Source organism: Rhinatrema bivittatum, chromosome 14, assembly GCF_901001135.1.
Source record: "Rhinatrema bivittatum chromosome 14, aRhiBiv1.1, whole genome shotgun sequence".
Classification (NCBI taxonomy): domain Eukaryota; kingdom Metazoa; phylum Chordata; class Amphibia; order Gymnophiona; family Rhinatrematidae; genus Rhinatrema; species Rhinatrema bivittatum.
In genome coordinates, this window is record NC_042628.1 from 57,371,046 (window position 1) to 57,386,006 (window position 14,961).

At 46.7% G+C, this 14,961-nt stretch overlaps 1 protein-coding gene across 6 annotated transcripts in view; it reads left to right on the forward strand.

Annotated features, from left to right (window-relative positions):
- Positions 1-14,961, forward strand: part of XRCC1 (X-ray repair cross complementing 1) — a 339,102-nt gene that overhangs the window by 190,398 nt on the left and 133,743 nt on the right. For all 6 annotated transcript variants that reach the window (XR_003852563.1, XM_029576097.1, XM_029576094.1 and 3 more), the window contains exons 10-11: positions 8,624-8,740; positions 10,365-10,440. Coding sequence is in view for 5 of the 6 variants with exons in the window: in XM_029576097.1 (XP_029431957.1) it covers positions 8,624-8,740; positions 10,365-10,440 (193 nt within the window). In the remaining variant the exon portion in view is untranslated. The remainder of the gene's footprint in view (positions 1-8,623; positions 8,741-10,364; positions 10,441-14,961) is intronic.

A 14,961-nucleotide genomic window follows, 5' to 3' on the forward strand; every position in this document is an offset into this window, starting at 1 on the left:
AGAGTGGGTAGGGCAATGCTTCTCGTCGTCATATTCCTCCTGGAAAAGGGGAGTAGCTATTCTAATTCACAAGCAAGTGCCCTTTCAGGCAGACAGAGTGTGGCAGGATGTGGAGAGGCGGTACGTTATAGTTCAGGGACACTGCTGCCAGCAACAAGTGGCTCTCTGCAATGGGTACGCACCAAATGTATATCCCCATGATTTTTTCACCCACCTGACGGGGGTGTTGGCCGAGCTTTCCTCCTGTGCGGTGATTATGGGAGGGGATTTTAACATGGTACCGAATAAGCAGGAGGATTGTAAATCCCCTAAACCTATTGCGCATAATAGGTTTAGGGGATTTACAATTTTGTCTGCCACAAATTTTGTCTGCCAGGAGCTGGGCCTCATGGAAGTTTGGAGGGCCTTGCACCCAGGAGAGCAAGATTATACTTTCTTTTCCCATCCCCATGGCTCTTACTTCCGACTGGACTATTTTCTGCTCTCCGATTTCTTGTTTCCCAGGGTGACTGCAGCCACCATCGGTACTATAGCCGTATCCGATCATGCGCCGGTGTCGGTTGGTGTCACGGTGAGAACGTTTCCTAAGCCACCCTTCTCATGGCAAATGCCCCCCGGGCTTATGTTAGACAAGCAATTTCATCAATATTTACTGGATCACTGGGATGAATATGTGCGCCTTAATAAACAGCCAGAGACCTCGCCCACAGTCTTATGGGAGGCGGGTAAAGCAGTTATGCGGGGCGCAGTGATAGCCTATGTGGCAACACAAAATAGGAAGCGGAATGTGGCCATTTTGCGCCTGACAGCAGAGCTCAAACGTGCACAACTGCATCACATGCAAACACTGTCGGAATCCGGTAAGAGGGAGGTAGCTCACATACGGGAGACTCTAAATACCCTTTTGCATCAGCGGGCCGCCAAGTCCCTTAGATATACCAATTGCAACTCTACTAACATGACAATCGGCCAAGTAAACTGCTTGCCAATCTAGTTCGGGCACGGAGACCAAAGTCCCTCATTACTAGCGTTAAGGACAGACAGGGGAACCACCAATCTGCGACTGCTGCCATTGCGGCCAGATTTTTAGAGTATTATCAGAGTCTTTATGGGGAGAAGCCTAGTCTGTCAGAGGCTGCAGCTGCATTTTTTCAGGGCCTCTCTTGGCCGCGGTTAACTCAGCTGCAGTTGGAGGCGCTGAACGCCCTTGTTAAGGACTGTGAAGTACATGCTATCATACATGCCCTGAAAGTTGGGAAGGCAGCTGGACCCAACGGCCTTGGCCCTGAGTTTTATAAAATCCTGAAGTTCCCGATATTGCCAGTCCTGACCCCCTACTTTAATGACTTACTCCGGGACCGGTCTTTAAGTGACCTTGCGAACCAATCTACTATTGTACTTTTCCCTAAGCTGGGGAAGGACCCCCATGACGTAGGCTCTTATCGCCCTATCTCATTGATAAATAGCGATTTAAAAATTTTTGCAGCAGTGCTGGCGGCTCGGCTGGCCCTAATACTCCCAACATTGATTCATCCAGACCAGACAGGTTTCATCAAGGGCAGACAGGATGCCCTTGTCCTGAGCTTAGATGCCGAGAAAGCCTTTGACTCTCTCTCCTGGGGCTATCTGTTTTGGAGTCTATATCAATATGGCTTTGTAGGTAACTTCATCACATGGCTAGAGGTGTTATATAGTAATCCCAGCACACGCCTCCTTATTAATGGTGCACTGACCGAGCCTTTCTCCTTACATTGTGGTGTGCGCCAGGGTTGCCCCTTGTCCCCCTGCTGTTTGTGTTGGCCATAGCACCACTTGCCATTAAACTTCGCTTGGACCCTGAGTTTATAGGACTCCGTATAAGGAGGCATCAGCTGAAATTAGCACTGTTTGCGGATGATATCCTGTTATTTGTGGGAAGGCCCAAGCATAGTGTCCCTGTGATTATTCAGCCGTTCTCCCTCTTTAAGGAGATTGCAGGCCTGACTATTAATTATGCTAAATTGGATGCCTTGGTGCTAACGCCTAGCACTGCTCAGGCCTGGAGTGACGGGTTTCCCTTTGCTTGGGCCCCGGATAAGTTAAAATACTGGGGGTGAGGATACCTAGGAACCTGCATGATCTTTATGCCCTTAATATTAAGACCACAATGTCTGATTTGGGGGCTCAGTTGACTGCTTGGCACACCCTGCCGCTGTCCCTCTTTGGGCGCTGCGCCCTGATTAAGATGATACTGGTATCAAAATTATTATACAAACTCCACATGTTGCCTTGCTGGCTGACATCATGTGGCTACAGCGCTCCTTTCAACGGTTCCTGTGGTCAGGGAGGAGGGCTCGGCTAAAATACTCTGTGCTGTTACACTCTAAGGACACTGGGGGACTAGGTATGCCTGATTTCCGTCTGTATAATGCATCTTGTCAGCTTCGCTTTGTGGGGGAGTGGATCTTAGACCAATACTCTTACTGTGAGGATGGTTTACTCCTTAGCATGACGGCTCCCTGGTCTCCAGTGTACCTGGTTCAAGCTGACACAGTTACCTATTGCACTCTGAATATCCCTAAAGAACTCCTGCAACCCTGTCGACAGGCGTGGCGTTTGCTTCGTCAGCAGGGGGGTCTCGAGGGTATCACTTCGCTGTTTATGCCACTCCTGGGCAACAAGAAGTTTTTGCCTGGCCTGGACTGCTGGGCCATTTTTCAAGATTGGCTTCAAAAAGGACTACCTTTTATCTTCCACTTTTACCTTCCGGATGCTCCGACGGTACAGGATTTCGCCTCCTTGGCTCGGGATTATGCACGCCCATCTAAACACTTCTTCGCCTATCTACAAACTCGTCATTACCTTCAATCGTTTAAGTGGACAGCGGATGGCTTTCGCCGGGAGTCCAACTTTGCCCAGCATTTCTTCGACACTGCTCTTCTTCAAAACTCTATAAAGGGATGGAGCACCCTGGGGTAGAGATATAAGAGAACCTCAACATCTTCGTACCCTGGCAAGTTATTGGACGGAGGCTGGGGGCGGACTATCTCTCCTACTGACATACTTACTTGTTTTAAGACTTTGTCTCACTCTGTGCCAGACCTTACCCTGCAGGAACTTCAATTCCGGATTTTACACCATAACATCTGTGATGATGTTCGTTGCTACCGTATGGACCGCCTATCTTCCCCTCAGTGCGTTAAATGTGGTGGCGAGCTTGGCCCGCTGGCTCACAGGTTGTTTCAGTGCCCGACTTCAGGGGTTCTGGGACGGTGTCTTTGCCCATATAGCCCGCTGCCTCACTTCCACTATCTCGCAGACGGGCAGACTGCTTTTGTCTGGGCTGCGAGGCAACATGTCCTCCTACACTGCTGCTGCTGATCGATTTGGTCATACCGCAATCCTGTTGGCCTGCCGGACGATACTGGCCTCCTGGATTGAGCCCACGACACAGCCCACTTTGCAAACCTGGTATTATAGACTTGCTTCTTCCATGCAGCTGGAACGCTTGGATGCTCTTTCGAAGGTACGGAATTTGGACGCTTCCTACTGTGCTGCCTGTTTTGCTCTACTACCTTTGGATATACAAACTCAACTCTTAAATACTGGATATTGTCCCACGTGGAACTTAGCGCCATAGTACTCACCTGGACTGGAACATATCTCTCTTTTAAATAATTGAAGAACTCTGTTCATTCTCTGATTGCTCTTCGTGCACTATCCCCTGGGGGGGGGGGGGGGACACCAAATGGGGGTTGTATGGCTGGATGTTTGTGTGTGAATGGGGTTGCTTGGTGTGATGGGGGATGAATATGATTTGAAAAATGGGGGCGTGCGTGCGGTTGCAGCGCTTACATTGCTGTTTGCACAACAGTTTCTGTGCCATGTCAGATATTTTGTACCTGCTTTAGGTTTCACTGTTAACCTTTTTACGAGGCTGCTGTGGTTGTATTCACGCGTTCCTTTTTTTTTTTTCTCAATTCTTTATTTATTGCTTTCATAAATTAATTACAATAAACAAAATTACGATGAAATACGATTCATAAGAACATAAGAAAATGCCATACTGGGTCAGACCAAGGGTCCATCAAGCCCAGCATCCTGTTTCCAACAGTGGCCAATCCAGGCCATAAGAACCTGGCAAGTACCCAAAAACTAAGTCTATTCCATGTAACCATTGCTAATGGCAGTGGCTATTCTCTAAGTGACAGAGTTAATAACTCCAGGTAATTTTAAATAAATCTCATTTCAATATCAGTATATTTTTACACTCTGGCATTATTACTTATAAGGCAAAATAGTAAAATCTTATAATTTTGAACGGAATATTAAGGAAATCCAACAAAATATAACAAATAGAAATATACACATACATTTCTCTTGACCTAATTTCCATTATCTTTATGCCGGTCTTTAGTCTCGAGTAAGTCTTTTAAACCCTGGGGATCCCAGAATACATAGTTGTTTCCCTCTAATTTAATGAGACATTTACATGGATATTTTAATATGAAGGTTCCCCCTTTATCTACCACTATTTTTCTATATTGTAGAAAGCTTCTTCTACGAATCTGAGTATCTTTGATTAAATCAGGAAAAATCCAAATTTTTTGACCGTAAAAGGTATTATTTCTATTTCGAAAGAAGGACCTCAGTATGTTGTTTCTATCTGTAGAAAAAGCAAATTGTATCAATAAAGTGTCTCTAGTTTTTGTCTCAACTTCATTTTGTGATTTCTGTAGTAGATCAGATAAGTCTATGGAATCCACTTCTGTTTCTGTATCTTTTCCATTCCCATTTTTTACTGTTTTATTTCAAGCTTTTTCCTCCTACCTCTTAGAAAGCTTTAACTATTACCGGCATACACTTATCAGGAATTTTTAATACCTGAGATACATAGATCTTAAATAGTTCAATTGGATCCATTTTTTTGTGAGAGGAAAGTTATTGATTCTTAAATTCAAAGATCTTACAATATTTTCTAAATTTTCTAATTTCTTATTTATCTCATCTTCCTTCATAATCTGATGATTTTGAATTTTTTCAAGTTGCAATACCCGTTTATCTAACTTATTTATTCTTTTTGTTGACTCAATTCCTTTGTATTTTGAGATAAAGAATTAGAAGTTTTTAAAACTGCATCAGTTAGCTTACATATGGAAGCATCCAATTTTTCCATATAGGACCATAAACTTTCCATTGTCACATTTACAGGTTTTGACCACATCTTATCTGTCTTAATTATTACATCCACATTATCATATTTACTTTTAACAGAATCAACATTTCTTGGGGTGCTAGTTTCTATTAGATCAGAAATAGAATTTTCCATAATACCCAATTCTTTTTGATGTTTCAATTCATCAGAACCCAAGTTCTCATTAATTTTCCCTATTACTTCTCTAGAAACCTTCGGGTTCAAGATTTCCTCAGACATACCACTCGATTTACTTGGGGACAAGACCCCTTCTCTACCGGGCGGTGATGGAGGCTCCGGCTCCCTTGGGCTCAGAGATATTTCAGTAGCCAGGGAGGAAACACTCCGTTCCAGTGTAATTCCTCCAGCGGCTAACACCTGAGGGGAATTCAATGGGTCAAGCCATTCTAATACAGTCTTTTGCCTCGTTTCCTGAATAGCCACCTCACTTAGAAGGCTGTAATCTGGCCTTTCTTTTAGTGTGCGGCATTATTAAAAATCAGTAATAAAATTGTTACAGGCAGAAGAACAATATTCAATGAAGATGTATGTGCCCTTAATAAGATTTCACTAAGGGGGCCAAGAGGAGTTAAGACTTTTCCTAACTGAAAATATTTTTTATCAGTCCAAATTGGAAATTCATTTCTATTGAAGCGGCGTAGTCCCGGCAAAGCCCGGCTAAGCCCTGTTTAACTGCGTGCCCCTTTAGCGCGCGCGGCTTAAGCAGCGCGCCGGCATCGACTGCGCGCCGCTAGTAGTTCAATTTAAAGAGTCGCTTGCGGTCTGGGACGATCCCGCCCTTCCGGGAAAGGAAAAACACAGCTGCTGATGACCCTGCAATCCGTCGGGGCAGTGTCCTCTACCCCCGGGTGCCGAACAGCTGAACAAGGTAATGGCAGTCCTTCTCCTCCGGCCTCCCACACTTTCCTTAATAAAAAAATATGATTTTGACCAAAAAAAAACAAAACAAAAAACTAATCGGAGAAAGTTCTTTTTTCACTCAACACACAATTAAACTCTGGAATTTGTTGCCAGAAGATGTGGTTAGTGCAGTTAGTATAGCTGTGTTTAAAAAAGGATTGGATAAGTTCTTGGAGGAGAAGTCCATTACCTGCTATTAATTAAGTTGACTTAGATAATAACCACCGCTATTACTAGCAACTGTAACATGGAATAGACTTAGTTTTTGGGTACTTGTCAGGTTCTTATGGCCTGGATTGGCCACTGTTGGAAACAGGATGCTGGGCTTGATGGACCCTTGGTCTGACCCAGTATGGCATGTTCTTATGTTCTTAACATCGAACACCCCACCTCTACTCGATCAGTCCCAACAAGATCTTTTACAGTGGACTCTTTTTCAAACCATCACAGACAGTTTCTTCCGCCGCTAGGGTCGTCCTTGGATAGATTTCTTGCAACGGAACAGAACACAAAACCAACCTGGTTCTCTACCTGAGCCGTCACAGAGAAGCACTGGATATATTCCTAATTTCTTGGTCCCAAGGCCTTCTGTATGCCTTCCCTCCAATTCCAATCATTGCAAGAACCATACAGAAATGTATGCGAGACCAAACCAAGATGATAGTAGTAGCCCCAGCATGGCCGAGACAACCATGGTATGCATATCTCATTCAACTTTCAGTAGAGCGCCTGCAAAGTCTGGGAGTAGACCGCGCCCTACTACTCGGAGGTGAGGGTTACTCCTCCATCCCTTGCAACCTTCTCTCAATCTCACAGCATGGAAATTGTATGCTCGACTCTATCACACTTTTAGCTGTCATCCGAGGTGGAGGACCTCTTAGCAAGAAAACTATCTTTGCGACATATCTCCCATGCCATAGAATGTAAACACAGTTCTGCAGGGATTGATGGAACCACCCTTCGAACCTTTAGAGAACACTACACTAAAATTCCTAACTTGGAAAGTTGTCTTCTTGGTGGCAATCACATCAGCAAGAAGAGTAAGCGAACTGCAGGCCTTAGTGCACTTCCCACCTTACCTGCAATTCTTAAATGGCAAAGTGGTCTTGAGAACCCATCCAAGGTTTTTGCCATTAATCAGTCTATTATGCATCATACATTCTTTCCAAAATCACATAAGCATGAGCAAGAGAAAAAGTTACACTCACTGGACTGCAAAAGGGCTTTGGCCTATTACAAAACTCAAACTCACAGTCCTAGACAGTCATCTCAACATTTTGACCTAAACAGACTTGGGATACTAGTTGTAAAAAGAACTCTCTCAAATTGGATTAGATCCTGCGTACAGCATTGTTATACAACAAGATCTCTCACTCTGTCGCATCCCATAAAAGCGCACCAGGTCAAAGCAACGGCAGCTTCCCTAGCGCATCTGGAAAATGTACACATTGAGGACATCCTCAAAGCAGTCACATGGTTCTCCATCCACACTTTCACATCACACTACTGCACCATTTGTTATCCAGGCAGATGCTGTCCACAGAGGAGTCCAGGTTGTTAAAACAGCTCACTACTGGCCACACGGCAAAAAAAAAAAAATTTTTTTTTTTTCACAACCCTCAGCTTGGGGCTCCCCGTGCAGCATGGCTAATTCAGCCTGCTTATTGACTGAAAAAAAGTGAGTTTGCTTACCGTAAACAGTGTTTTTCATGTATAACAAGATAAATTTAGCCATATGTACCTGCCCTTCCTCCCTGGACAGCATCTATACCTGATCTGGATATCCTTTTGCTTGAAATTAACTGAGGAGACTTCTGGAAGGCTCGTTTGCATGGAAACTATCACGCATGCCCAAGTAGGGCAAAAGCCTTAAGCTTTGAGAGACGGCTTCGCCTAGTGCCGCCCTGATGACGTCACCATGCAGCATAGCTAATTCTTCCTGCTGTCCACTGAAAACACCATTATCAGTAAGCAAACTTTTTTTTTTTTTTTAAATTCTAATCCTTGAAAGCAGGAATGCTGGTTCTTGTGATATCACACACACTTTCACCCTCTGAAGTGAGCTTGATAAAAACATTACCAAATTGCATACTGCTTGTCCAAATCTGAAGATAGAACAATATTATTGTCCCCCAGTTTCCAAACCAGGATAAGGATAAAGGCCCAGAGAAATAGGAACTCACTTAAAGTTGCACCATAGTGCAGGATTCTAGTAGCCTTATCAGCCCTGGAAAAAACTGGCGTCTTTATAGGTTGTGAGACCTTTTAAAGGACCTACCTAAAAAGATAGATATGGTATGTGAGCTATTGAGACCTTCCAGGGCTCTTCCTACTACTTCTGCACCAGATAGTCATCTTTGTCCTCTGAAGAAGGAACTTGTGAAGTTTTGATAGGTCCTATACTTCAACAGCCTTTTTAAGGGCTCAACCTAGAAAAATCCCCAAGGTGTCACATACAGAGTCAGTGGCAGAGCCAGGATTTACAACCCCAGAGCATGGCTAGCCTTGTTTGCATGGTCTCTCTTCCAGATGTGCGTTTGCTAACACCCCCAAGTACAGCCAGGTAAAAGCCATGGGGGGAACTATCGTGCAGAAGGATTGGATCCTAGACTGTCACAAGAGGAAGCAGCGACTCTCCCACAATCGGTAAGGATGGAGCAAGAAAGTGCCATATATACTCCCTTTTGTTCCATAATGTATGTATCTGTGTAGCTAGCAACAAAGCTGACCACCAAACTGCGTAGACATGGAAGGCTAAGGGAAGGGATCTTGAAAATCTCTTAAATTGCAGGTTATTTTATGCTGTACTTTGCCTGCTCATGGCTCTATAGAAGTTGTAAATATTATGGTAGGGCTTTAACAGATGCAGGGTGAAATTTAACTATCTCTTGAATGAATGTGCATGACCGTCATACTACAGAAAATCTCCTCCCTGCCATGACATAGAAGAGGAGAAAAGACTACAGAAAACCAACAAAAGGAAGGGAGGAATATGAAAGGGACTTTAAGAAATATATTTATTTGTCTCTGGGTTATCAGGGACAGGCTGAGCCAAGTCCATGAATACAATGAAGTAGAACCAGGACTGGCTCAGCCTGTTCCTGATAACCTGGAGCCAGAAGATGACCTTACCCATTTTAGTATTCCCCAAATCTTCCCCCACACGCACGCACTAAGAAAGAGGAAGGTATCGGAGGGAGATGTTGGTAAGGGGACACATTTTTTAAGGACTGGAGAGTAGTTCAGATATCTAGGTTGCTAAAGAGGAGGTGGGAGTAAAGGTTAATCACTACTCTTTATTGTCCCCTCTGCCTTGTCCAATCACAGATCAGCACTGCTCATGCTAACCCCACCCTCTTCCTTGGATAATCCTTTTGAGGATATCTATTGGGGTTCTTCCAGCAAGAAAGGAGGAGTATCGGACATAGAAACAAAGATCCTAGATGATCTATAGGCACTGTAAACAGCAGCTGAGTACTTTCATACAAATGGTTGATGGGTCTCTGTGTTGAGACTCCAAAGGTGCTCACAGCTGTTGATTATTTTGTCATTCAAACTCATGTCTGAAGACTATAGGAGTCACAGCAGGAAGGACTCTGTCTTCTTGGTCCCACCACCGCCCTCTTACTAGGCAGATGGGTGGACGCATGAATAAACAAAAGAAGTGCCAGAGTTTGACTGAATCCTGTTAAACCTTTCTCTCCTATGAGTAATTAAAGATCAGGGGCTGTGTTTGATATTCCAAGAAGAGCAATGGCTTTCAGCAGCTGCCTCTGCACCTGTTTGAAAAAAAATCATTTATTTTTTTAAATTTTATTTTCTTTTCACTTGTTGAGTAGAAGAGGAACTTTGAAAATCAAAAAGGGGAGACTTTTTTATATTATGGATTTGTTGCTTGTTTCATCATCCTTTTAGTCATTGTATTCTGTGATGGATTTCCAAAAATGTAGTCTTATGTAAAAAGAGGGAGAGAAGTGGGAGGAGAAACAGGAACGCGATGGGACAGTGGGGGCTGTGGTACTGGGGAGAGCAGGTCTTGGGGCAGTGAACGAGGGAGACCCATGAGTCTGTAGTATTGGGGAAAGCCCAGTTTGGGATTAGAGAGTTTGGGCACATCGAGGCTGTAGGACTGGGTGCAGCTTGGGGGAGTTAGTGAGTAAAGGGCCCATGAGGCTGTGGCCCTGAAAGGGCTCAGCTTGAGGACAGTGAGTGTAGGAAGGCATTGAGATCTCTTTTTATGTTGCTCATTTCTTTATGGCATTCTTTTTAGCTATCGGATGGACAGCCCCCAGTCCAGAAGTGAGGAAGAGGATAACGGCAAAGAAGACGCTCTATCCCAGAAACAGGTAAGCAGAATTTTGCTTGTAAAAAAAAAAAAAAAAGATTGTGTTGCACATAATGGTCATTAATCCAGCACTCTGCATGAGAGCCTGACCATGAGAACAGGGTTTCTCTCAGCCCTATTTCTTTTTCACTCAATGCACAATTAAGATCTGAAATTTGTTGCCAGAGGATGTGGTTAGTGCGGTTTGTGTAGCTGGGTTTAAAAAAGGTTTGGATAAGTTCTTGGAGGAGAAGTCCATTACCTGCTATTAATCAAGTTGACTTAGGGAATAGCCACTGCTATTACTGGCATCAGTAGCAAGGGATCTACTTACTGTTTTGGTACTTCCCAGGTACTTGTAGCCTGGATTGGCCACGGTTGGAAACAGCTTCCCTGTACATACCCGGTTCAATCCAGACTGTGGGTTGAGCCTCCTGTCCAGCAGATGGAGACAGACTAAAACTGAAAAGGGTATCCCTTATCAGGACAGAGCCTACTCTGTAGCCCTTCAGTATTTGTCTGTCTCCAGCAGATGGATCAGCTCACCCTGTGGTTCCCTGATCTTGGCTAGTTAGCCTTTTCTCCCAATTTTGGGTAGTTTCTATCAAAGGATCAAGCAAGTACTGCTCTTTTGTTCAATTTTATATTAAAAAAAAAAGAGGCAATTGGCTCTCTGTTTGTTTTTCGGGAGACAGTATTGTGTGCCCGCTCTTGTGGGGCTTAGGGGGGCTTTGCCCCTTGCGTGGACATAGCCTAAGCCCCTGTTCCCGGTGATCCCAGTGGGGGCGAAACTGGTGGTCCAGTCACTCCCCCCCCCGGCTGCCTTTAGTTGGACAAGGAAGCCACTCTAGTGCAGTTCCCTCAGGGACTCTGCATTCCTCAGCTGCCACTTTTATGATGTAAAAAAAAAGGAAAGGAGGAATCAGCTCACAAGCCTGTTTGGGGCCGGCAGCCAGGGTGGTAGTGGAAGAGGAGCGTGCAGGGTTCCCTGTATGTACCAGGATCAGTCCAGACAGTGGGTTATCTCCCCCTTCCAGCAGATGGAGTCAAATAGAACTTTGAAGGATGCTTCCTTATAAGGTAGTGCACCCTCTACTAATCCTCAGTATTCTCTTGACTCCAGCAGATGACAGTGGTGGCTTTTGTTCCCCACTGAGATGACTAGAAAGCTATTTTAGGAATTTTCTCTATTTTCCTCAATTTTCCTCAGCTTTCCTTTCTTTTGGAATGATCAAGTTTAATTAAAAAAAAAAATCTTTGAATTTTCTGAGGGAATTATTTGGAGAGCTTTCCTGTAGCCTCCGCTCCTATTTTAGTGGGAGCATTCTATAGCTTGCAGGCAGTACTATTTGCGGCTCTCCCCTCCCCTTCCATCTCTGTTGTCGGGGTAAGTTTGTTTTTATTTCCTTTTGACAGGTTATTTCTTCTCTTCCTCTCTCCGGGGTGCAAGTCTGTGGTGCCGATCTTGCCGCCTGTGGCTGCTATCCGATCCGCTGTCCCTGAGACGCTGTTTTCCTCGGGGCAGCCGGCACAGAGAGGCGTTATTCCTCTGTGCCTCTATCTGTGGATCGCTGAGGGATAGAGAGAGAGAGAGCAGGACTGAAGTGGAGGCTATTATCCGCTTCTTACAGCCACGAACCTGGTGAGCATGAGGAAGAACAGGCTGAAGCAGAGGTTTTTCCCGCTTCTCGCAGCTTTAAACCTTGCCTGTTTCTCGCATTAAGAACAGCTGGTTCCCTCGTGGCTCCGTCGGGGTTCCCCATGCCTCGTTCGTCCAGGTGCTGCGCTTGTGGAGAGCCCGGGTCGAGGCTCTCCCGTGAGGGGATTTGCACAGCTTGCCTCCCTGGTGGGGAGGGACCCTCTCAACCGCCGGGCTGCTCTGGTTCTCGTCTTCTGGCGCACCTCGATGCTCAGGGGCCGGCCCTGATCCCGCTGATCGCGGGAACGGTGGCCATTTTGTCTCCAGACTCGGCTGCTCCGGCGCTAACAGGAGAAGAGCAGGACGCTCCTTTTTCATCTCAGCCACCGGTTTTGACACCCGTTCCACATCTGGAGCCTTTTCCTCCATCAGGGGATCTTCCCACTCTTCCTCCATCGGGGCCATCTCCGTTTTCCACAGATTTTGTTCTCCTGCTTCACAATGCTTACCTGGCCAGAATGGGCCAGCACCAGGAATTTTTGGCAGGACCTCCTCCTCCTAAGGTACCCAGAATGGCTAATTCCACTGAGGTCTTGGGGAAATGCCCAGACCATAGGGAGTGCCCAAGGGTCAGTGGTCCCGGGACCAGGGGTACCTCCGACCACCTCAAGCGCTCCGAGGGTCCATTTGGTACACCCCGGTGGGGGGGTGGGGGGGGTCTGTTCCTCAGCAGGATCCGGATGAACCTTCAACTACGGCTCAATTGGAAGAGGATGATCCTAGAGTCCTGCGGATCTTCCAGAGGGATGAGCTGGACCCCCTCATTCCACATATCCTACAGGAATTGGACATTGAGGCCCCTCAGGACCCGCCTGAGCCTAATCCACCAGCGAAGAAAGGGGACCCCCTTCTGGCTGGTCTATGTCCGCCGTGTAAGTCCTTTCTTTCCCATTCCATGTTCATTCAACTGTTTTCCAGGAAATGGGATTCTCCGGAGACCTCCCTCAAGGTCGGCAGAGCCATGGATAAGCCATATCCTCTCCCGGATGATTTCCTGGAGCTTCTTAAGGTTCCCAAAGTAGATTCTGCAGTCTCAGCGGTGACGAAAAGAACTACCATTCCAGTAACGGGTGGTGCAGCCTTGTGAGATCTTCAAGATCGAAAGCTGGAAGTTTATCTTAAGAGTTTTCGAGGTGTCCGCCCTGGGGGTCCGGGCGGCCATTTGTAGTTCCTTTGCTCAGCGTGCAGGTCTCCGCTGGCTTTAACAGCTGTTCAGCTCCCAGGAGTTGCCTCCTGAGGAAGCACTTCAGGCAGACCACCTGGAGGCTGTCATAGCATATGGAGCAGATGCTCTATATAACGTTCTGAGAGTATTGGCCAGATCTATGGTTTCTGCAGTCTCGGCTAGACGCCTCCTCTGGCTTCGCAACTGGTTGGCGGATTCTTCTTCCAAGTCTCAGCTGGGAACCCTACCCTTCAAGGGCAAGCTACTATTTGGGGAGTATCTGGACCAGATTATCAAGTCCCTCGAAGAGAATAAAGTACACAAACTGCCAGAGGATCACCCTCGTTCTTCTAGGTCTTTTAATGCCACTAGAAGCCGATTCAGGAATCAACGTAGTTTCCGCCAGGCAAGGACTGCAGCTGCTCATCAGCCGTCCTCTTGATCTCAATCCTGGACTCAGTCCTTTCGTACCCAAAGACAGCCCCGCTCTGGTCCGGCCCAGGGGACGTCCTCCAAGTCTTCACAATGAAGCTATGCCGGCCCACTCCCCGATCCCCAGGATAGGGGGACATCTCTCCCTTTTCTACGAGGAGTGGGTCACATCACGTCAGATCAGTGGGTCCTGGATATTTTAAGACACGGCTACGCGTTAGAATTTGCTCGGCCGCTAAGAGACAGGTTCCTCTTCTCTCCATGTGGCCCAGTCCAGAAACAACTCATAGTCTGGCAGACACTCGATAGGCTTCTGGCTCTCGGAGCGATTCGTCCGGTCTCCCCCCCCCCCCCCCCCCCCCCGGAAGTAGGCCGGGGAAATTATTCGGTATACTTCGTAGTCCCCAAGAAGGAAGGTTCCTTCTGCCCGATCTTGGATCTCAAGATGATCAACAGGGCCCTCAAGATTCCCCACTGGAGGAATCTCAGTGACAACAGATGCCAGCCTCTCCGGTTGGGGAGCGGTTTGTCAATCCCAGGCAGCGCAGGGCAGTTGGACGGGGCAACAGGCGAAATGGTCCATCAATCGTTTGGAAACCTGGATGGTGTGTCTGGCATTGCGCCATTTTCTTCCTTTGGTTCGCCGTTGGTCGGTGCGGGTGTTGTCAGACAATGCGACAGCGGTGGCTTACATCAATCGGCAGGGAGGTACCAAGAGGCGTCCCATAGTTGCAGAGGCCGACTGTCTGATGGTTTGGCGGAGCGCCATTTAGTCCGTCTGGCGGCTTCTCACATAGCTGGAGTCGACAACGTTCAGGCGGATTTTCTCAGTTGTCAGCATCTGGATCCCAGAGAGAGGGAGTTGTCCGAGGAAGCCATGGGCCTCCTGGCTCGTCGGAGTGTGCCTCGCCTGGACTTGATAGCAACCCAAAGAAATGCAAAGGCGGCTCTGTTTTTCAGTCGCCGAAGGGAGCACGGGTTGGAAAGGGTCGATGCCCTCATCCTCCCATGGCCTCACGACATCCTGCTTTATGTGTTTCCTCCCTGACCCTTAGTGGGCAAGGTTCTAAGGCGCATAGAGATGCACACGGGGCCAGTTATCCTCGTAACGCCGGAATGGCTGCGGCGCCCGTGGTTCGCGGATCTGGTCAATCTGGCGGTCGATGGCCTGCTTCAACTCCATCATCTACTGAATTTTCTTCGACAAGGTCCAGTATTTTTCAATCGAGTTGATCGCTTTTGTCTAG